At 35.4% G+C, this 23,040-nt stretch overlaps 1 protein-coding gene across 2 annotated transcripts in view; it reads left to right on the plus strand.

Moving 5' to 3' along the window:
- COL24A1 (collagen type XXIV alpha 1 chain) overlaps positions 1–23,040 on the plus strand; it is a 409,345-nt gene that overhangs the window by 44,411 nt on the left and 341,894 nt on the right. For both annotated transcript variants that reach the window (XM_078451730.2, XM_078451731.2), the window contains 2 exons: positions 15,246–15,299; positions 19,548–19,601. In XM_078451730.2, coding sequence (XP_078307856.1) covers positions 15,246–15,299; positions 19,548–19,601 — 108 coding nt within the window. The remainder of the gene's footprint in view (positions 1–15,245; positions 15,300–19,547; positions 19,602–23,040) is intronic.

Genomic DNA, 23,040 nt, shown 5'->3' on the forward strand with positions numbered 1-23,040 from the left:
TGTTATTAATAATACTTAATATTGAATCACAAAGAATAATCGTAGTGTTATCTCTATTCCTGGTTTCGACCCTCTGTCCCCATGTCTTCTAAACAAGAAGTCCTATTTTATTTATATGTGAATAAATAAATGTATTGAATATAGACGCAGACCCATTCTGAGAATTTTTGTTAAACCAAATTGCTATGAAAAATTTTCAGTCCTGCATTTTGAAAATATAGAGTATGTTAAGATGCTAAAGACTGAGGTGCTTCTGTTATTCTGGTCAACATAGGGACCTTAAAAGGACCAGACAAAATAGTACGGTCCTTTCCTTTGATTCCGTGCTTGTTATTTCAGTTAAAATATGACTTAAATATATTAAAAATGCTTCCTTCTGGGTATCAAAGACTATTAGGGTCATGTCAAAAGGATTCTGGAGCCAATTTGTAAGACTTCTACCAGCCAAAGAATGATGTGATTTGAACATCATTAAGGATAATAACTGCAGTGGTTTGAATCACATCAAGTATCTCTAAATCCTTGAGTGATAATGATGCTAAATGCAAGCAGACACACAAACCCTCACCAGTCACCTTTAGATGATGCTAAGGAATGACATCTCTGAAATTGTCACATCCTCTCATACAAACTGGATATTCAACTCTGAGTTAGTGTCAGACTCCACAGGTTTAAGGGCTCAGTCCCACAGGACTATCTATACTTGAGATGCCAGCCACAGAGGGCTTGTCCAGGCTATTCATGCTACTGTTTGGCTAACTACCAATTCAGTGGCTCCCACAATCCTGCACTCCCCCAGGTTTGATACTGGGTTAGAACAGCTCACAATTTCAGGAAAACAGGTTTCCCAGTTTATTATAAAGAATTCAACTCAGGAATAGCTAAATGGAAGAGATGCATATAGGGCAAGGTATGGAAGGTGGGGGACTCAGAACTTCCATGCCCTGTCTGGGTATGCCACCTTCCTGGCATATCACTGTGTTCATCAACTGGGAATCTCTTGGAATCTCTTTGTTCAAAAGTTTATGTAACTCAGACTCTGGCACCCCCTCCTCTCTCTTAAATTCCCACCCTCTAGCCACTTTTTTGTCTTTCTGGTGACTAGTCCCCATCCTGAAGCTATCTATGGGCACCACCCTGAGTCACCTCATTAGCATAAACTCAGATGTGGTTAAAGGGGATTGTTATGAATAACAAAAGACACTTGTATGACTCAGGAAATTCCAAGGTTTTTAGGAACTGTGTGCCAGAAGCCAGGAACAAAGACCAAATATATATTTTTATTATACCACAATATCATTATTTTGAAAAAAGACAAATAAAAGAAAAATAAGGGGAAAGAATAAAAGTTTTCTTTAAAAAGCATCTTGCTTTTTTATCTTTTTTTTTTATAGAATTTAACATCAGGATAACTAAATAGTTGATGAAAGAAGGATAGTTTCTCTTCATAGAAAAAGCTAGGCAATGAGGAAAGCATGTTAGAATTTTAAATTACCATTTTTGTAATCCTGGTGAGGAAAGGCTTGAAAAACAACAAAAATAACCCAGGAAGTCCAAAGGCCTTGAGGCAGGAGGCTGTTTTGCAGTCTTTGAGGATAAGCTGAATAAAATAAATCCTGGAAGATAGATCAGAGAGAAAGCCAGAGCTAGATTACGTAGGACTTTGTAGGTAAGGATTTTGGTTGGATTTTATTCTGTGTTGGATATTTATTGGAAAGTTCTAGCTAGGTAAGTCATATCATCCAATTTATTTGTAGGAGGATAGTTCTGGCTGTCATGTGGAGAATAGATTGCAGGAGGGAAAAGGTGGAAATAGGGACACCAGTTTGAGGACTGCTTCACTGGTCTACCCAAGTCCATGTCATTGGTGATGATGGCAGGGAGTAGAGTGTAACAGTGGAGATAATGTGAGGTGGTCAAAATGTAGGTATATTTTGCAGTACAGTCAACATGATTTGCCAATGGATTACATATGCGGCATGAGAGAGAAGAGTCAAAGATAATCTTTGTCTTAACCAGTTGAACGCTGGTATCGTGGGAGCTACCACCTATTGGAATGAGAAGGAACGTGATGTCAGATTTTTGTTTGGTTTCTTTTGTTTATGTCTGGAAAGAAATCAAGAATTCATTTCCATTAATATTTTCAAAGAAGTAACTTTTGGTTCCCCCCCCGCCATGGACTATTTAATATTTGTTTTTAGCTCTATTCTAATAGAAGCATTTAGAGTTAATAGATTTTTCTCTAAGGACTGATATAACTGCATCTCACAAAATTTGATATGTTGCATATTCATTATCATTCAAATTGAAATGTGTGCTTTCTTCTTTGACTCATGGGTCATTTAGAAGTATTTTGTTTTGGGGGTGCCTGGGTGGCTCAGTCAGTTACACATCCAACTCTTGATTTCAGCTCAGGTCATGATCTCGGTTCGTGAGATCAAGTCCCGCGTTGGGCTCTGCACTGACAGATGGAGCCTGCTTGGGATTCTCTCTGTCCCTCTTTCTCTGCCCCTCCTCCTCTCTTTCTCTCTCTCTCTCAAAAATTAAAAAAAAAAGTAAACATTTAAAAAAAGAAGTATGTTGTTTTGTTTAATGTCTAGTTATTGCTGTTGGTTTCTAGTTTAGTTGCATTGTGGTCAGAGAGCTCACAATGGAAGAGTTCAATATTTTAAAATGTATATAGGTATTTTAAGGCCAAACAAGTGATCTATCTTGATGAATATTTTACATGTACTTTAAAAGATTTGTGTATTTTGTTTGTTTGTCTGTTTATCAATCTTCTACTTTTAATTCCAGTATGGTTAACAGCGTTATGTTAGTTTTAGGTGTACCATATACTGATTCAACTCCCTGCTCATCATGAAAAGTGTACTCTTCAATCCCCATCACCTATTTCACCCATTCCCCCCACCCACCTCCCACTGGTAACCATCAGTTTGTTCTCTATAATTAATATTCTGATTATTGCTTTGTTTCTCTTTTTTTTTGTTGCTCATTTGTTTTGATTCTTAAATTCCACATATGAGTGAGATCATATGGTATTTGTCTTTCTCTGACTGACTTATTTTGCTTAGCATTATACTGTAGCTTTATCCATGTTGTTGCAAATGGCAAGATTTCATTCTTTTCATAACTGAATAATATTCCATTACACATATTACATATGTGCAAACACATACACACACCACATCTTCTTTATCCATTCATCTATTGATGGACACTTGGGCTGCTGGCTGTTGTAAATAATGTTGTAATAAACATTGGGATGCATGTATCCCTTTGAATTAGTATTTCTGTATTTTGGGTCTAAATACCTTGTAGTGTGATTACTAGATTGTAGAGTAGTTCTATTTTTAACTTTCTGAGGAGGCACCATATAGTTTCCCAGAGTAGCTGCACCAGTTTGCATTCCCAGCAACAGTGCAAGAGGGTTCCTTTCTCTCCACATCCTTGCCAACGCTTGTTTCTTGTGTTTTTAATTTTAGCCATTCTGAGAGATGTGAGGTAATATTAGTAGTTTTGGTTTGCATTTCCCTGATTATGAGTGATGTTGTGCATCTTTTCGTGTATCTGCTGGCCATTTGTATGTCCCTTTGGTGACATGTCTGTTCATGTCTTCTGCCCATTTTCTAATTGGATTATTTGGTTTTGGGGTGTCGAGTTTTATAAGTTCTTTATATATTTTGGATACTAACCCTTTATCAGATCTGTCATTTGCAAATATCTTCTCCCATTCAGAAAGTTATTATTTGGTTTTGTTGGTTGTTTCCTTCTTTGTGCAGAAGCTCTTTCTTTTGATGTAGTCTCAATAATGTATTTTTACTTTTGTTTCCCTTGCCTCAGGAAGCATATCTTGAAAAATATTGCTATGGCCAATGTCAGAGAAATTACTGTCTGTGCTATTTTCTAGGACTTTTATGGTTTCATGCCTCACATTTAGGTCTTCAATCCATTTTGAATTTATTCTTGTGTATAGTGTAAGAAGATGGTCCAGTTTCTTTCTTTTTCATGGTCCTTTCCTGTTTTCCCAACACCATTTGATGAAGAGACTACTATCTTTTTCCTATTGGATATTCTTTCCTGATCTGTTGAAGATTAATTGACCATATAATTGTGCTTTCATTTCTGGATTTTCTATTCTGTTCCATTGATCCATGTATCTATTTTTGTGCCAGTACCATACTGTTTTGATTACTATTCCTTTGTAATATAACTTGAAGTCTGGCATTGTGATGCCTCCAGTTTTGTTTTGTTTTGTTTTGTTTTTTACAAGATTGCTTTGGCTATTTGGGGTCTTTTGTGGTTCCATACAAATTTTAGGATTGTTTGTTTTAGTTCTGTGAAAAACGCAGTTGGTATTTTGATAGGGATTACATTAAATCTGTAGATTGCTTTGGATAGTATAGACATTTTAACAATATTTGTTCTGTCAATCCGTGAGCATGGGATGTCTTTCCATTTGTTTGTGTCGTCTTCAATTTCTTTCATGAATGTTTTAAAATATAAGTCTTTCATGTCTTTGGTTAACTTTATTCTTAGGCATCTTATTATTTTTGTTGCGATCATAAATGGGATTTATTTCTTTATTTATCTCTCTGCTGCTTCATTATTAGTGTATAGAAACACAACCGATTTCTGTATGTTAATTTTGTATTCTGCAACTTTACTAAATTACCAGTTCTGGTAGTTTTTTGGAGGGGTCTTTAGAGTTGTCTATGTATACTATCATGTCATCTGTAAATAGTGCAGGTTTTATTTCTTCATTATCAGTTGATACCTTTTCATTCTTTTTGTTGTCTGATTGCTGTGGCTAAGACTTCCAATACTATGTTGAGTAAAAGTGGTGAGGGTGGACATCCTTGTCTTATTCTTGATCATAGAGAAAAGGTCTCAGTTTTTCCCCATTGAGTATGATGTTCACTGTGGGATTCTCATATAAGGCTGTTATTATGTTATGTTCCCTCTAAACCTAGTTTGTTGAGACTTTTTATCATGAATGGATGTCGTACTTTGTAATTCTTTTTCTGCATCTATTGAAATGATCAGATTCTTCTTTTCCTTTCTCTTGTTGATATGATGTATCATGTTGATTGATTTGCAGATATTGAACTACCCTTGTATCCCAGGAATAAATCCTACTTGATCGTGGTATTTTTTAAAAATATACTGTTGGATTCAGTTTGGTAATATTTTGTTGAGGATTTTTGCATCTATGTGCATCAGAGATATTGGCATGTAGTTCTCCCCTCCGTCCCATCTCTCTCTCTCTCTCTCTCTGTTTTGTTTTTTTGTTTTTTTTGTTTTTTGTGATGCCTTTATCTGGTTTTGGTATCAAAGTCATGCTGGCCTCATAGAATGAATTTGGAAGTTTTCCTTACCCCCCCCCTTTTTTTTTGAAATAGTTTGAGAAGAATAAGTATTAACCCTTTAAATGTTTGGTAGAATATGCCTGTGTAGCCACCTGGTTCTGGACTGTAATTGGTTGGGAGTTTTTTGATTACTTATTCAATTTCATTGCTGGTAATCAGTCTGTTCAAATTTTCTATTTCTTCCCACCTTGGAGAACTTTGGTAAGTTATATATTTCTAGTAATTTATCCATTTCTTTTAGACTGTCCAATTTGTTGACCTATAATTTATCATAACATAACATTCTCTTACAATTCTTTGTATTTCTGTGGTGTCACTGTTATCTGTGCTCTTTCATTCATTTGTGTCCTCTCTCTCTCTCTCTCTCTCTCTCCTTTTTTTTTTTTTTTTTTTTTTTTTGAGTCTGGCAAGAGGTTTGTCAACTTTATTGATCTTATAAAGAATCAGTTCCTGGTTTCATTGATGTGTTCTATTGGTTTTTTTAGTTCCTATATCATTTATATCTGCTCTAATCTTTGTTTCCTTCCTTCTGCTCATTTTGCATTTTGTTTGTTGTTCTTTTTCTAGCTCTATGAGATGTAAATTTAGGTCGTTTATTTGAGATTTTTCTTCTTTCTTGAGGTAGGTCTGTATTGCTATAAACTTCTGTCTTAAAACTTCTTTTGCTACATCCTCAATATTTTTGCACCTGTATGTTTTCAATTCCATTTGTTTCCTTGTAAGTTTTTATTTCTTCTTTGATTTCTTGGTTGACCTATTCATTTTTCAGTAGCATGTTATTTAGTTTCCATATATTTTGCTTTTTCCATATTTTTTCTTATGGTTGATTTATAGTTTCATAACATTGTGGTCAGAAAAGATGTATAGGTATGTCTTTCTCTTTTTTAATTTGTTGAGACTTGTTTTGTGATCTAATATGTGATCTATTCTGGAGAATGTGCCATGTGCACTTGAAAAGAATGTGTATGCTGATATTTTAGGGTGGAATGCTTTGAATATATCTGTTAAATCCATCTGATCCAGTGTGTTATTGAAAGTCACTCTTTCCTTATTGATTTTCTTTGGATGATTTGTCAGTTGATATAGGTGGGGTATTAGAATCCCCTACTGTTATTGTATTACTATTGATTAGTTCCTTTATGTTTACTATTAACTGTTTTATGTATTGGATGCTTCCATGTTGGGTGCATACATATTTACAGTTGTTATATCTCCCTGTTGGATTGTTCCCTTTATGTTTATATAGGTCCTTCTTTGTCTCTTGTTACAGTCTTTGTTTTAAAATCTATTTTGTCTTACATACGTATTGCTAATTCAGGTTTCTTATGACATGTATTTACGTGATAAATGTTTCTCCATCCTCTCACTTTCAATCTGCTGGTGTCTAGGTCTGAAAGGAGTCTCCTGTAGGTAGTATATAGATGGGTCTTTTTTTTTATCCACTCTGTCACTCTGTGTCTTTTGATTGGAGCATTTAGTCCATTCCCATGTAAAGTAGTTATTGATAAGGACACCTGGGTGGTTCAGTTGGTTAAGCGACCCACTTCAGCTCAGGTCATGACCTCACAGCTTGTGAGTTTGAGCCCCACATCAGGGGGCTCTGTGCTGACAGCTCAGAGCCTAGAGCCTGCTTCAGATTCTGTGTGTCCTGCTCTCTTTGTCCCTCCCCCACTAGTACTGTCTCTCTCTCCTCTCTCTCTCTCTCTCTCTCATAAACATTAAAAAATTAAAATAAAATAAAGCAGTTATTGTTAGATTCATATTTATTGCCATTTTGTTGCTTTTTTGGGGTTGTTTTTGCAGTTTTTGCTCTGATTCTTTTATCTGGCTCTCTTTCATGGTTTGCTCATTTTCTTTAGTGATGTACTTGCTTCCTTTCTATTTATTCTTTGCATATCTACTACTGGTTTTTGATTTGGGGTTACCATTAGGTTTGTATATAACATTTTATGCATATAACAGTCTCTATTAAGTTGATGGTTCAGTTTGAACCCATTCTTTACTCCTCTCCCTTTTTACATCCTTTAATTTTTGAATTCCTTTACTGATTTTTACAGATGTGCTTATTTTTACACTCTCATTTATGGTCTTTCCTTTCCATCCAAAGAGTCCCCTTTAACATTTTTTAGGGTTGATTTAGTGGTCATGAACTCCTTTAGTTTTTCTTTGTCTAAGAAACTCTTTATCCCTCCTTCTAGTCTGAATGACAGCCTTGCTGTATAGAATTTTCTTAGCTGCAGATTTTTTTCTTTCAGTGCTTTCAATATATCATGCCACTCCATTCTGAGCTGCAGTTTAAAAGATTGTGTATTTTGTATTTTTGGTTGTAGTGTTCAATAAATGCCAATTAGGTTAAGGTGGTTGAGGATGGTGATCAAGTTTTCTCTGTCCTTACTGGGTTTTATTTTTTTTTTAATGTTTATTTTTTGAGAGAGAGAGACAGAGTATGACCAGGGAAAAGGTAGAGAGAGAGGGAGACATAATCTGAAGAAGGCTCCAGGCTCTGAGCTGTCAGCACAGACCTGATGCGGGGCTTGAACTCATAGACTGTGAGATCATGACCTGAGCTAAAGTCGAATGCTTAACTGACTGAGCCACCCAGGCACCCCTATCCTTACTGGGTTTTAATATAGTTGTTCCATTCATTACTGAGAGAGGTGTGTTAAAATATCCAGCTATGATTTTGGATTTGTCTATTTCTCTGTTTAGTGTTTAGGAAGTATTTAGTCAGTGTTTGTTTCATTTATTTTGTAACTCTGTGTTCTGCCTACATGTTTAAGGATTGTTGTATCTTTTTAATGAACTGATACTTTTTATCATTGTCAAATATCTCTTCTTATCTCCAGTAACACTCCTTTTCTTGAAGTCTAGTTTGTCTGATAGTAACAGAGCCACACCAGCTTTTTTATGCTTATTGTTTTCCTGGTATATATTTTTCTTTTCCTTTGCCTATCTATATTTAAAATTCATCTCTTATAGACAATACATATTAGATCTTACTTGTTTATCCAGTCTGATAATTTCTGATATTTAACTGGAATGTTAAGTCCATTTATATTTCTGTAATTACTGGTATGATTGGGTCACAGCCCACATTGTCATTTCTTTTCCATTTATCCCATATGTTCTTTGTTCCTTATTCCTCCTTTACTGCCTTCTTTTGGGTTAATCACATATTTTTTAATATTCCGTATAGTTTCTCTGATTGATTGATTGATTTTAGTGGTTGCTCTAGAGATTATAATATGAATCCTTAACTCATTCTAGTTTACTAGAATTAATATGGTAGCCATTTATGTAAAATATAAGACCCATATGACATCATGATTCAATTTACCCACTCTTCTTATCCTTTGTGTTTTGTTGTCATTTATTTTACATCTATATCATTATAAACCCCAAAGTACAATGTAGTAATTTTCATACTAAGTAATCAGTCTTTAAAGAAATTAAGAAAGGAAACAAAAAAGGGAGTCATTTATATTTCCTTATTTGTTTTCATTTCCAGGGGTCTTCATTTCTTCCTGGAGATCTGAGTTTCTAGTTTGATGTCACTTCCCTTTAGCTAGAAAAAGTTCCTTCACTATGTCTTGGAATGCAGTTCTGCTGGTGATGGATTCTCTTGGTTTTTATTTACTTGAAATTTATTTTATCTATGTTCTTTGGAAGATATTTTTATGGAGTATAAAAATCTGCGTTGACAGTGTTTTTCTTCCAGCACTTTAAAGATGCTTGGGGTTCTTGTTTTGTGATCTTTACTGTTTCTGATGAGCAGTTAGTTGTAATTCCCCTCAGTGTAATGTATTATTTTTCAATGGCTACTTTTGAGATATTTCTCTGTCTAGATTTTAGCAGTTTGACTATGATGTTCATAGGGGTGGTTTTCTGTTAGATATTTCTTGTTTGGAGCTCACTGAATGTCTTGAATCAGTAAGGTTTAAATTTTTTTGTAATGAATCTGGGTTATTTGGGGCCATTATTTTTTTCTTTTTTAAAATTTTTTCTATTTTTTTATTACTTAAAAACAATTTTTTAATGTTTATTTTTGAGAGAGAGAGACAGAGCGTGAGTAGGGGAGGGGCAGAGAGAGAGGGAGACACAGAATCTGAAGCAGTCTCCATGCTCTGAGCTATTAGCACAGAGGCCGACACAGGGCTCAAGCTGAGGAACCATGAGATCATGACCTGAGCTGAAGTTGGGTGCTTAACCGACTGAGCCACCCAGGTGCCCCTAGCCATTATGTTTTCAAATAATCTTTCTGTCCCATTCTTTCTCTCCTTCTGGAACTCCATTTACATGTATGTTAAACTACCTAATGTTGTCCCACAGGTCACTAGAGCTTTGCTCCTTTTTGTCATTTTTTACTCTTTACTTCAGATTAGTTAACTTCTATGGATCTCTCCTCAAATTCACTAAACTTAATTTCTGCCTTCTCTAATATACTGTTAATCTCATCCAGACAGTTTTTCATTTCAGATACTGTATAATCAGTTCTAGAGTTCTATTGTTTCTTTTTGCATAGTTTTCACTTGTCTGCTGATATTTCTGTGTTCAGTAATTATGATGATCATTTACTTTATGTCCTTGAACATATTTATAATAATTGAAACTCCTTAACTACAAATTTCAATATCTGGGTCCTTCTGAGGTCTGTTTGTATTGACCACTTTTTTTCTTTAACTCAGGTCAGATTTTACTTTTCTTTGTATGTCTAGAAAAATTTGATTATAACTGGATGTTACAGATGATATGTTGAAGAACTTTAGATTCTGTTGTCTTCCTTTGAAATCCTTTGATGACTGTGATTTTTTTTGTTTGTTCGTTTGTTCTGTAGGGAGTTAAATAACTGGCTAATAAACTTATACAGATTTGGTAAATTTTTTCAGGGACAGATTTGTTTCAGTTTTGTTTACAGTGTTAATGTCAGTCTTTTTAATTCAAGGATATAGTATTTGCTTCTAAAGTATAGCCCTTCCTGAATTTCTTTTTTTTTTTTAATGTTTTTAATTATTATTTATTTTTGAGAGAGAGAGAGAGATGGAGTGTGAGTGAGGGAGGGGCAGAGAGAGAGGGAGACACAGAATCTGAAGCAGGCTCCAGGCTCCGAGCTGTCAGCACAGAGCCCGACACGGGGCTCAAACCCATGAACTGTGAGATCATGATCTGAGCTAAAGTCAGATGCTTAACTGACTGAGCCACCCAGGTACCCTTCCTGAATTTCAATGGAAAGGTGATTACCAAGGCATTTACCATGTCCCTTTAAAGTGATGTGGCTCAAACCCCAAACTATTTCTCCTGTGGTGGCCAGCAGCTGAAATTTATATTCCATTATAAATATTGCTTGTTGCTTTTTGGTGAACTCTTTGGAACCTGTCTCATGCAACCATATTCGGTATCAGCCAAGAACGGAAGAGAGTCTTTATCCAGATCTGGGGGGAAGCTGTCTTCTTACTTTCTTCCTAAGATTTTTCTCCCTCAATTTACAGTTATTCAGGTAGTCTCACATTCTGTCCTCTGACACCATTAGATAAAATGTCTATGGTTTTATGCTTGACTTCTAGCCATTCCATGAAGACTGGGGAGGGTCTTTAGAAGAAAAGCTGTATAAATGTGTACTGTACCAATTGTGGTTCTTCTTTTTAGAGTTGAATATCCTCCAGTGTGTCCTAGCTTTTGATTGCTCTTCTGTGCATTCAAATAGTTTTATACATATATGTTTACTTATATGTATAGATAAATATAGACAGAAGTGTCCAAGGACCAAGTCTTAGGGTACCCCAGAGTTTGGTATATTAGGAAGAAGAAGAGGGACTAGCAAAGGAGACTGGGAAAGAATGACCAATGTGGTAGGGTAGGGACAGCAGCCTGAATGGATTAAGTCCAGGAGAGAATGAAGTCTCCTCATTAACAGAAACAAGTTTCTAAGAGTTTTTCTCAAACAGCGAGTAGTGTAATGGAGCAGAGAAGGGAGATGCGGGTGCAAGGAAAGTTGTTTTTAAAATGGGAGAAATTACAGTGTGTTTACTTGGTGATGTCAATTGTCCTGGAAAAAAGTAAAAATTAAAATAATGCAGGGAGGAAAGTATCAATGATGTACTGATGAGAGAGAATGGTGGGTTTGGTTATGAAGGCAGAGTATTTTGGAACAGATTTAGGTGAGGTAGTGGATTTGTTTGTGACAGGTTGTGAATGTTGAAAGCAAGATCACCCACTCAGAGTGAAGAGAGAGGTTATGAAACAGACTTATCTATGAAAATGGGAAAAGTGAATTGACTAAGGTAATTTATTAGACACACCAAAAAACAAAACAAATTAATGTAAAAAGTCATGAATTTAAAATAAAATTTGTCAGCATGATTGTTTCCTTTTAATCACATTCAACTGCTAGGGCATGGGACAGAGTAGATGGCGAGTTTAGATTTAAGAATTGCAAGCACCTAGGTGGCTCAGTCAGTTAGGCATTTGACTTCAGCTCTGGTCATGGTCTCAGGGTTGGCGAGTTCAGTTTGTGAATTCAAGCTCACAGCACAGAGTCTGCTTCTGATCCTCTATCTCCCTCTCTCTCTGCCCTTCCCCTCCCTCTCAAAAATAAACATTAATTAAAATATTTAAAATAAACGTTACAAAAAAGAATTTCCAGGTAAGCTTGTTGTCATTTATGTATGTCAGACCTTGGTATTTAGGCTGCTTAAGGATTGAAAGTGAGGCCACATGGGGGATAAATTTTCACCACAATGAAAATGTGGGATCACATATTAGCAGTTCCAGTAGGTCAAATAGTTGTTAAAGTTGTAGAGACTTAGAGAGTGAGCTAAAAAGATAGGAAGTGTTGGTTAGAGAATGCAATGCTTAAAATTCAGATTATGGATCTTGTATAGTTATTAGTAATGTTACAGTGAAGAATATTCAAGTGATGTTACCTCAAGATGATTTTACTTAGTATTTCTTTTATGGGACTCTCTCAATTTAGCTCATCCAGATTTGAATTTTTAATTCCAAATTCTTTTCATTTAAATTCTGCTGCTCCATCAATGATTCATTCAAGAATTGTGTTCTCTGCTTTTTAAGTTAGCAATAATTGTAAAATTGATTTCAATTATTGTCTTTAATCTTGTTATTTTTAATACTTACATTTTTATACTCTATAGAGAATTTGACCCTATATGACCCTATATTTTATAAGCTAATCTAGGTAGGTTTTATTATTATTGCTACTCCCATTTTACAGTGGAGGAATCTCAAGTTCAGAGAGATTAAATGATTTGTTCAGTCTTTTCACTCCAAAGCCCAGTGTTCTTTCCATTATATTGAATGGACTAATACCATAAATCTAATCTAACATGTTAATGGATCTAGTAATTGGGGAGTGTCCCTGCCTAGGAAGAGGTCTCTCTGGAGATCCAATAATAGTCTAAAAGAGCTGCTCTGCTAATGAGGATTTTAGACTACACAGCATAACAGTGGAATAGGTGGGACTTTGAGAATTCTTTGAGTAATAAAGTAATAAAGGATAGGCAACTTCCTTTTCCTCTTACACTCAAAAGGACACAGAGCTCCTTTAACAAAAGTCATGTAAGAGTAAGTACAAGTCAATATTGAAAGTCGAAGTCAATTATGATTAATTTATAAACATTTTTAATAACAAAGAGGATTTGAAAAGCCATCAAGTATGACTAACAGCATGTTGGGAGTCATGAAATTAATACAAAATGGGGGAGAAAGTAAGAGATTTTGGAGTATTCTTTAATACAGAGAAATACACCCTACTTTGTTGACATTTTAGGTAAAGTTGGCATGTTCGATAATCTCTACTCATTCATTTTATACTAGGGAGGATCAACCCACAACTGGCCAGGTTAAGAGCATTTCTTTCATGTTGACTTGGAATTATGGTTGTAGAATAAGTTGATCAATTAACTCAAGCACATTTGTGGGAGAATAAAAGAGATTTGGTGTATATTTCTTTAAAGATATGTTGCCCAGATAATAAAGCTTATGAATAAGAGAAAGCTCTATCTTTAAATATGATTTTTATTGATCAGTTGATTACTTTTATCCCATTTCTTAGATATTTCTTTTTCAATGAGAATGAAATGTTAAATTAGTTGACAGTATTAAGAAAGCAGATAGATAATATTAAATTCAGATAGAACCTAAAAATAAGAATTTTTAATGTGATATTTATACGTAAAAACATTAGCCACAAAGAACTTTATTATATTTAAAATTCTCAAGGGCCATCATTTCTTAACTTCTTTTAAAATTCTTTGTAAATATTGCCTCAAATCCATTGGCTAGGTTTTTTAATAAAAGACGACAATTTATTAAAACAAGATTTTTATTTACTAGATAATGTGATATGAGAAAAAAATATTGACCTGGTTTGCCAGTACTTTTCTAGCAATTTTAATCAATTCATTTAACCTTTCTGGACCCTCATTGTTTCTTTTTCTATAAAATGTGTTTTAGTAGATAAGCTCTAATATCTCTTATAAATTCTAAGTATGTCACCTTTGTTGTCGTTGTTGTTGTCAATGGATTGAGTTCTTAAATTTTGAGATATCATATTACTAAAGCTGTGTCTTGCATCCCATAATTTTATAATCAGTGGTCTAACATTGTAGCCTTGGAGCACTTACGTGGCTCAGTTGGTTAAGGGTCTGACTCTTGATTTCAGTTCAGGTCATGATCTTTCATTCGTGAGATCAAGGCCCACATTGGGCTCCATTCTGACAACACAGAGCCTACTTGGCTCTCTCTCTCTCTCTGTCCCTCCCCTGCTCCTAAGCTCTCCCTCCTTCAAAATAAATACGTAAACTTAAAAATAAATAAATAATACATACATACATACATACATTGTAGCCTTAGTGATAGAAGTGGTGATAGCTATGAAGGGGAAGAGGTAAACCTGGAAAACCACCTTTCCTTAAAAATTTTCTTTGACTCTAGAACATAGACCTTTTTGCCAGTGAAGATTTATTTCTAATTTGTAAAATGAAAAGACTTACTGGGGAACATGAAGGACTTTTCTTTTGGTCTTCCTTCTTCCATCAGTTTGAGTAGTATTTGAAAGGTATGTGAAAGAAATGTGATTATGTGAGAGAAAACATGACTATTTCTCATAGAGTGAAAACGGCATTGAGAACTCTTTAGGAATGGAAATAATTACTAGTTGAGAATGGCCATGAAATCAGAATTGGAATTATAAAGTCTCAATTGTGGCTCTTCATTTCATGAGATGGGTAGAAAAAGAGATACTTTGCCAGTATGCATAGTAAGAAAGGTTACTTTAATATTGTGCAAAAAAATTTGGCTGAGACCTACTGTCATATTTCTCTTGAAATGTAAAACATGATTCCCAGAGTATGAAAAGAATTTATTTTTATATCTATGTGGGGAATTAGAGCTATATTTTTGGGTTTTTTTCTTTATTACATAAGTAATGTATGTACACTGAAAAATTTTGGAAAGTGTTTAAACTTGGTATGATACCTTAAAATTATAAGAATTATAAGCAGATTTCTTTTACTAAAAGTAACCAGTTTTCCAATCCTAACATAGGAATTATAACTGAATGTGTCACAAAAGTGGATAAGTTAATAAAGCCTGTCTGTGGGTCCCTTAAAGAAAGATCTTTCAATGCTAGTATAACTTTATTAGCTTTTAAAAATCATCTATGTCTGACAATCTCAGCACTTAAAAATGAGGCTCATAAAAATATACATTAAAAAAGTAAATAATCCATGCCCACCTCAATTTAAAATAATTTTATTTAATATCATATATATAACATCCGATGAAACATACAGCTGAAGAAGTGTGATATGCTATACATAATTTATGCTTCACCAAGTGTTTTATAATTGTTTTATCTAGGGCCCCAAAGGAGATCCAGGACTTTCCCCTGGTCAAGCTGTTCCTGGAAAAAAGGTAATTAGTTGCCCGTGGACTAAAATCATGGAGATATATTTCAGGCATTAAAAAAAATCATTTTTATCTTTCTTAAACATTTTTTAATGTTTATTTATTTATTTTGAGGGGTGGGGAGGACAGAGAGAGAAGGAGAGAGAATCCCCTTAACAGACCAAGCCATGCAGGCATTCCCAAAAATGTAGATTTTACTTGATATTAGACAGAGAAGAGAGAAAACTAGCAGATTTTAATGAAGGAAGAAATATTTAAAAAATAGATTATATCAGATTAATTTATCAGTTGAAATCCTAACATTAATTTTATTGAGTGTCTGCTGTGATTACCATTTTGCTACCTTCCAATTAGGGTAGGGTGGGGTGAAAAATTAGAGCAAGATATGGCCCTAATCTCAAAAACTTGCTGTTAAAAGGCATACATCAATAATACATAAATTACAATGCTATTTTGTACCTTTTTGAGAATAGTTCCATGTACTTTACCATTTTTAAGTACCACAGTAACTGCAAGAGAGGCAGTCATCATTATCTTGTTTTCCAGAATACAGAATTCATGGAAAGCCTGAGTGGCTGTCAGTTAAGTGTCTGACTCTTGGTTTTGGCTCAGGTCATGTTCTCACGGTTCCTGAGTTCAAGCCTCACATCAGCCTCCGCAGTAACCAGCACAGTGCAGAGCCTGCTTGGGATTCTCTCTCTCTCTCCCTTTCACTCTGCCCTTCCCCTGCTCATTTTCTTTCTCTCTCTCTCTCTCTCTCTCTCTCTCACTCTCTCTCTCTTTTCCGATAGGTAAATAAACTTAAAAAAAAAGGAAAACAGAATTCATTGAATTTAAATGAGTCATGAATAGTAAGTGGCGGAGTTAATGATATATTTGTCTGACTTTTAATCTAATATGCATTTCATTTTGTCATAATGCTGTCAAACACATATACATTGAAGTAAAAATAAACTAGTATTTTAAAGTAAAGATAGCAACAAAATCTTTATTAGGAGAAAGGTACTGTTTTCCAGTGAGGATGAATGCAAATAGAGCCTTAGGAATACATCTGGGAAGCTTTGTTTAGACAAGCACTTGATGAATGTGATACAATTATGGGATGTTTTTGTTTGTGTGGTATACATTCACAAACTTTTAAAATCCCTGAATAATTTTGATGGTTCCTGTGTTGAAATCTGATCTTTTAATTGGCTTACAGAAAACTTTGTAAACTTAAAAAAAAAAAAACCCATACCATTTTAATGAACTTTGCAGATGTTATACTGACAAGTAAATCCTCAAAAAAAAAAAATTTAATCTAGAATTTTGAGAATTTTATTCCTGTGATGGAACTGAGTTCTCTGAATATAAATATTTTAGAAAAAGAATTGAAATTTATTATTAGAAACATATTTTCATTGGTCCCTTACTTATTGCAAGGAAGAATATCCTGCAGTCTGAGAAACAAAATGCCATCTTTTAAAATATCTAAATATAGGACATTTGATATCTTACTTAAAATTTAGAAATTAGAGTTCCATTCCGTTATGATGTCTGCTTTAAATAACCCTCCCCAAATTAAGCATTCCCATTTATATCAAATGCTTGGTTTTATCTTTACTCATGGCTTCCCTGTCCAAAATATAGGGTGGTTCAGTATGTATACAGTTTCTGTATGAAATATAGGATGGTTCAGCATTAGAATTGAGTCTTAGAAGTATGTCAGTCTTTTTTCACTTTTTGAATTACTCATTTACTAATTGTGGTTATTGCTAGATGGGAGAAATGTAGTAAGATACAGGATTTAATGATATGTTGCCATTGAGCTTTAAGTGAAATATACCTTTTAAAATTGAAAGATGTATTTCTAAAATGGCAAAATTTAAAAACATTTATTAAACATTATATTTATATTAAATTGGGTTCACATATACTGAGAAGGCAGGATATTAGTTATATACATATATTATGAATACATATATAAACATTAAAAGGTGAGAGTTGAGGGGGTGGATAACAATAGTGTTTTGGTTTTAATCACTTAGCCATTTTTATAATAAATATATGGTCAGCGACATAACAACAAAAGAAATGCAGGGGCTGGTCTTTCAGCATAGAACATTCACTAAAGAACATCTCTCATAGAGCATTTAATTGAAGTGTTTAAGCCCTTTTGGGACCTTAACTCTTAAGGAGTGGTAATTTTCCTTTTCCATAAGGCAAGTGAGATATTCTCATTTTTCAGATGGAGGAACTTTTATTTTTTTGTTAATGTTTTTTAATGTTTATTTATTTTTGAGAGATACAGAGACAGAATGCGAGTGGGTTAGGGGCAGAGAGAGAGGGAGACACAGAATCCGAAGCATGCTCCAGGCTCCAAGCTGTCTGCACAGAGCCCCATGAGGGGCTCGAACTCACAAGCTGTGAGATCATGACCTGAACTGAAGTTGGACGCTCAACTGACTGAGCCACCCAGGTGCCCCAGATGGAGGAACTTTTAAAAGAAGTAAAGTGATCCACCCACGATTAGAGCTAGTAGAAGGAGACAAGCCTCCAATAACCTGTTTCCTAGTGCAGCTTTCTTTTCCCTCTATTAATTGTAAAATATATGTATATACATATATATATATGTGTGTGTGTGTGTGTGTGTGTGTGTGTGTGTATATATATATATATATATATATATATATATATATATATATTACCTGTATAAACTTTCACCCCATCACAAATGGAAGCCATCCTAATAAAATGTCAAGAAGAGGTATTAAAATGAAATTAGTACAAATGGAAAGGTATTCAATTGGTAATCATTAGAAACATTCTTTCCTCTTCTGATTGTTTAACTTGATGACACATTAGAGTACATAGTGCACTAAATATTAAACAGAACACAGTCACTTAGTTTACTTAGGATTATTACTTAAGTACTCTTTTTTCTTTCACAACATTGTTTTTTCATGCATAATATATTTGCTGCAGCAGAAAGAAAGAGAGGAAGGAAAGTAAAACTGCATTTGGAGCAAAGTGTCTCAAGATTGTTACCATTCCTTTTTCTTTTCCTCTTCTTTTTTTTTTTTAAGTTTATTTATTTTGAAAGAGAGAGCACACACGCATGCATGAGCAGCGGAAGGGTAGAGAGGGAGAGACAGAGAATCCCCAGCAGTCTCCACACTCATACCTGCACCTGCCAGCGCAGGGCTCAACTGGAGGGGAGAGAGGCTCAGTCCCACTACTGTGAGAGATCATGACCTGAGCGGAAATCAAGAGGTGGTCACTTAGCCAACTGAGCCACCCCGGTGCCCTTTTCTCATTCCTTTCTGACATGTTTTTTCCAACCCAATTCACACAGCTTCCTCTTTGTCTCTCACTGTCACTTCTGCCCACCAGATACTCCTTCCCCCTCACATCAGTATACTTTCTCCCTCCCACCCCAAGATGGGCTTGCAGGCCCTCATCAAAGTTGGGGGATCAGGAGAATGGACGGCCCTAATAGGTGAAGTCCCATCTGCGGGAGCCAAACACACATCCTCCCAATAAGTTTTCTCAGCAGTTACTTCCCAGTGGTACAGCAGGCAACACCAGCACAGCCCCGGAAGCAAAAGTGTCCCTTTCTCTGCTGTGCCATGTGAGCCCAGCCCTGCTCGCCACAGCCCTGCCTGGAGGCTCCTTGTGGAAATCCCACCAGATGCCAGCCTGACCCCTCCACAGCTGCCACACAGCATGCTCATAGAACTATTTTTTCATGTTTATTCATTTTTGAGAGAGAGGGAGCAAAGGGGAAGAAGGGCAGAGCGGTGAACAGAGGATCTGAAGTAGGTGCCGCACCAACAGCAGAGAGCCTGATGCGGGGCTCGAACTCACAAACCCTGAGATCATGACCTGAGCAGGTGTCTGTAGCTTAACCAACTGAGCCACTCAGGTGCCCCACTTACAGATTTTTTTAGTAAACTTTAGATTTTTAAAACACAGTAAATCTTGGAATGACAGGAATTTAGGGAGTGAGGGTATTCCTAGAGAAAAGAATATCAGAAAAAAAAGGGGGCAGAGGCATGGAGTAGGAAGTAAGGTGCAGGTATTCAGCATGGGAAGAGAGAAATGTGGGGAGCCTCAGAAAAAGTCTCAAAAAGGCCCTGAACTTAAGCCTACTTGCAAAGATCAGGAATGAATGCAATAAGATTTTGATGATAGAGATGAAATCCTGCAGCAAGGGAATTCTAATTTTCAATTCCCATTCATAACATTAAACCTCTCTTTGTGTTTTGTTCTTAGGGCAGTCAAGGCCTTTCTGGATTAATGGGCCCCCCTGGTATGCAAGGTGATAAGGTAAGATGTAGTTTTACTTTGACATAATCCTTGTCATCTGGGTCTGGGAGCTCTTCAAGTCTTAAAATCTCATTTTGAAGTGGAGCCCAAAGTCAATGTTTTAAATTCCTTTTCTCAGCAAAAAGAATTAGGATGCTCTCCTAATCCAGGAGAGTGTTGCCCACAAAAGGCAATGCCCTATGAAAACTAAAACCCTTCAGTTAATGAAGGGAACAAAATTCACATGCAGGGATAAGTCAAAGTCACCGACAGAATGTTGAAGCTTTTCTTTTCTTCTTCTTTTTTATAAAAGGGCAATAACCTACTTCCAAAAGTTTGAAATCATTTTTTAACTTTTATTTGTTCAAAGTGAGGTATACTTGGTTATAGGTAATACTTTTGTCTTTTTTTAAAGGGTTCTCATTGCATTAAGAAATATTAATCACTGCCATGATATGTATATATATATATATATATATATATATATATGCACACACACACACAAATATATACACACATGTGTGTGTATACACACACACACACACACACACACACACACACACACACACACATACATACATATGAGGCCTGAAGAGTAGGGCAGAAGTGAGGATTGGGAATAGCAGGTAAAAAACAATAGCGATATGTATTTGGCAACACATATTTTTCTGAGTTGAAAAGGAATCTAATACAGCTGAATCTAATACAGCTGCTCCTCTATACGTTCAGCTTATTTTTCTTTTTCACCCAAACACTGAGTTGTTGACTTTCTACAGGGAAAAGGAAGATACAAAATATCTAAGTATTAAAGGCCCCAAAATATTGAAGAGCAGTATTTGACTTGATATGGATATCTAAATACATATAATAATGAGCTGTGTCGATGTCTCTGTATGTCTTATAACCTTTCTCTTGGGACATTTTGGTTGGAAGTGGTTTTTGGGCTCTGGTTACTTGATTCAAATCCCATCTGCCATTTTCTAGGTCCCAATGACTTTGGGTAGGGTATTTAATCTCTCTATGTTTCAGTTCCCTCATTTGTAAAATGTGAGGATAATACTACCCACTTTATAGGTAGTCATTGGGAACAAGAAGTGAGAGAATCCATGCAATAAAGTGTCAGACAAATTGCAAGCCCTAACAAATATTAACCATCAGCTGTTTATCTGGTTTCGTAAATATAACCTTGTTTGCTTTCCCTTATAACTCCTGCTAAAGAGCTGAATTTTAAAATGATGAAAAAGATTTTGATCTCATGGAGTATTTTCCCTCCCATGCCCACACTACCATTATTTTTATGGCCTTCAAACTAATTTTCATCTGAAACAGTACTTAAAATCTGATCAGTACTTAATCTGATCAGTACTTAAAAATCAGTACTTAAAAATCTGATCAGTACTTAAAATCTTCTTTGATTGTAGTTGCTCCCATGGAGACAGAGACTGGAGAGTGATCATTTCTAACAGAATTGGTCTTGATATATAGTCACAAACCTGTTCAATTAATGCCACTCAGTGTACCTCTAACCACTAAATATACCTCTGAAGAAACTGTACTGACGAATGGCATCAAAGATCTCATAATATGGAAATTATTTTAATTATTTTATTTGATATTAAATATACAATATTTCACCCTAAAGAATGATACTACATATGACGAAAAACCGAATCATTACTTTCTGAAGTTAAATGATGCCTGTGGTTTGGGAAATTAATTAGTCCAGGAAAGGGAACTCTAAGTAATATTGGAGTGGTTATTGTGTAGAGGACTATGCATAGAAATATCTATAGAGACAAATTTTAAAAAGTTGATTGTAACCATTATACCACATTATCATTTTAACTTTGGAATTGTGCTTACTTAAAGCAGAAGATACTGGCTTTCAAAGACCTGTGCATATATTATATATGTCTTGGCTTACCAGCATTTTAAAATCTTAAGATTAATATATTCTTTTTGATCTGTATAGGTCTAGTAAAGTGAAATACAGCATTATTTTAAACAAACTGGGCTACAGATTATCTTTCAGAGACTTCCTTTCCTCTTATATGATTTTTTAAACTTTTAAAATCTGCCTTTTTTTTGGTTAAAGCTGATCATATAGAAGCCAGTGGTCAGATAGCTGCGGTAGCTGAATTTTCTCTAGAGAAAGTTTTGTTGAAAATATTAGAAACAGTGGTGCTGGGTGGCTCAGTTAGTGAAGCATCTGAGTTTGGCTCACGTCATGATCTCATGGGTTCGTGAGTTCGAACCCCACGTCAGGCTTTGTGCTGACAGGTGGGAGGCTGGAGCCAGCTTCTGATTCTGTGTCTCCATCTCTCTCTGCCCCTCCCCTGCCCACCCTCTGTCTCTCTGTCTCTGTCTCTCTCAAAAATAAACAAACATTAAAAAAAATAAATTTATTTCTGAAAAATGAAATATTCATGGTTCACTATGATTTGACAGTAGTTTAGAAAAGTGTTAAAACAGGGGCGCCTGGGTGGCTCAGTCGGTTAGGCGTCCGACTTCAGCTCGGGTCACGATCTCAATCTCGTGGTCCGTGAGTTCGAGCCCCGCACCGGGCTCTGTGCTGATGGCTCAGAGCCTGGAGCCTGCTTCCGATTCTGTGTCTTTCTCTCTGGCCCTCCCCCGTTCATGCTGTCTCTCTCTGTCCCAAAAATAAATAAATGTTAAAAAAAAATTAAAAAAGAAAAAAAAAGAAAAGTGTTAAAACATTTGAGATGATTTTGTAGTTTTTCTGAGAATTTTTGAGTGTGGCTATTAATAGAAACTATATACAAATTAAAAAAAAAAAAAGCAAGTATTGCTAGGGAAAGGACATAAGGATTCAATCTAAACCTAAATTGATTCTTCACATATCAGGCTTGGGACAAGTTTCTATCACACTATGTGCATGTTTTGTTTTAATATGAATATACAGTAAAAGTATATTCAAAATGAGCTTGATAGACTGTTCCTGGGGCCTGTATAGAAGGGAGAAGGGCAAGACCAATTAGTGGATAAAATGCTCAGTTAATTATGAGCTGCTTTTATGGAATTTACTAGTTTTGGTTCATGTTTTGAACCACCTAGGTCACTCTAGGTTACTTTCTTGCAAACTGGATCCATGCTAGGACAACCTAGAAAAGTAGCTCGTGTTAGCTCTAACCTGGGACTCCTGTTTCTTTCATCCTTGCAATTCCACCCGTGATGTTAGTGCTAGGTGAATTCTTAAGGTCCAGGTAAGAACTTAAATTATTCACTTTGTAAGTGAGAAATCTAAGGTAAGCCCAGAGAGGTTAAGGGAATTGTTCATGGTCACTCAGAATTATGGCCGGATGGAGAGAGAAAACTTACTGCTACAGGATCAACTGTGCTTTTAAGTATTCTTTGCATATCATGAGAGATGAACAAAGTATTTGGGTTTTGTTTAATATAAAGTTTATTACATCCTTTTATCTTTAAACTATTTTATAAA

The sequence above is a fragment of the Panthera onca genome, chromosome C1, assembly GCF_046562875.1.
Source record: "Panthera onca isolate mPanOnc1 chromosome C1, mPanOnc1 haplotype 2, whole genome shotgun sequence".
Lineage (NCBI taxonomy): Eukaryota > Metazoa > Chordata > Mammalia > Carnivora > Felidae > Panthera > Panthera onca.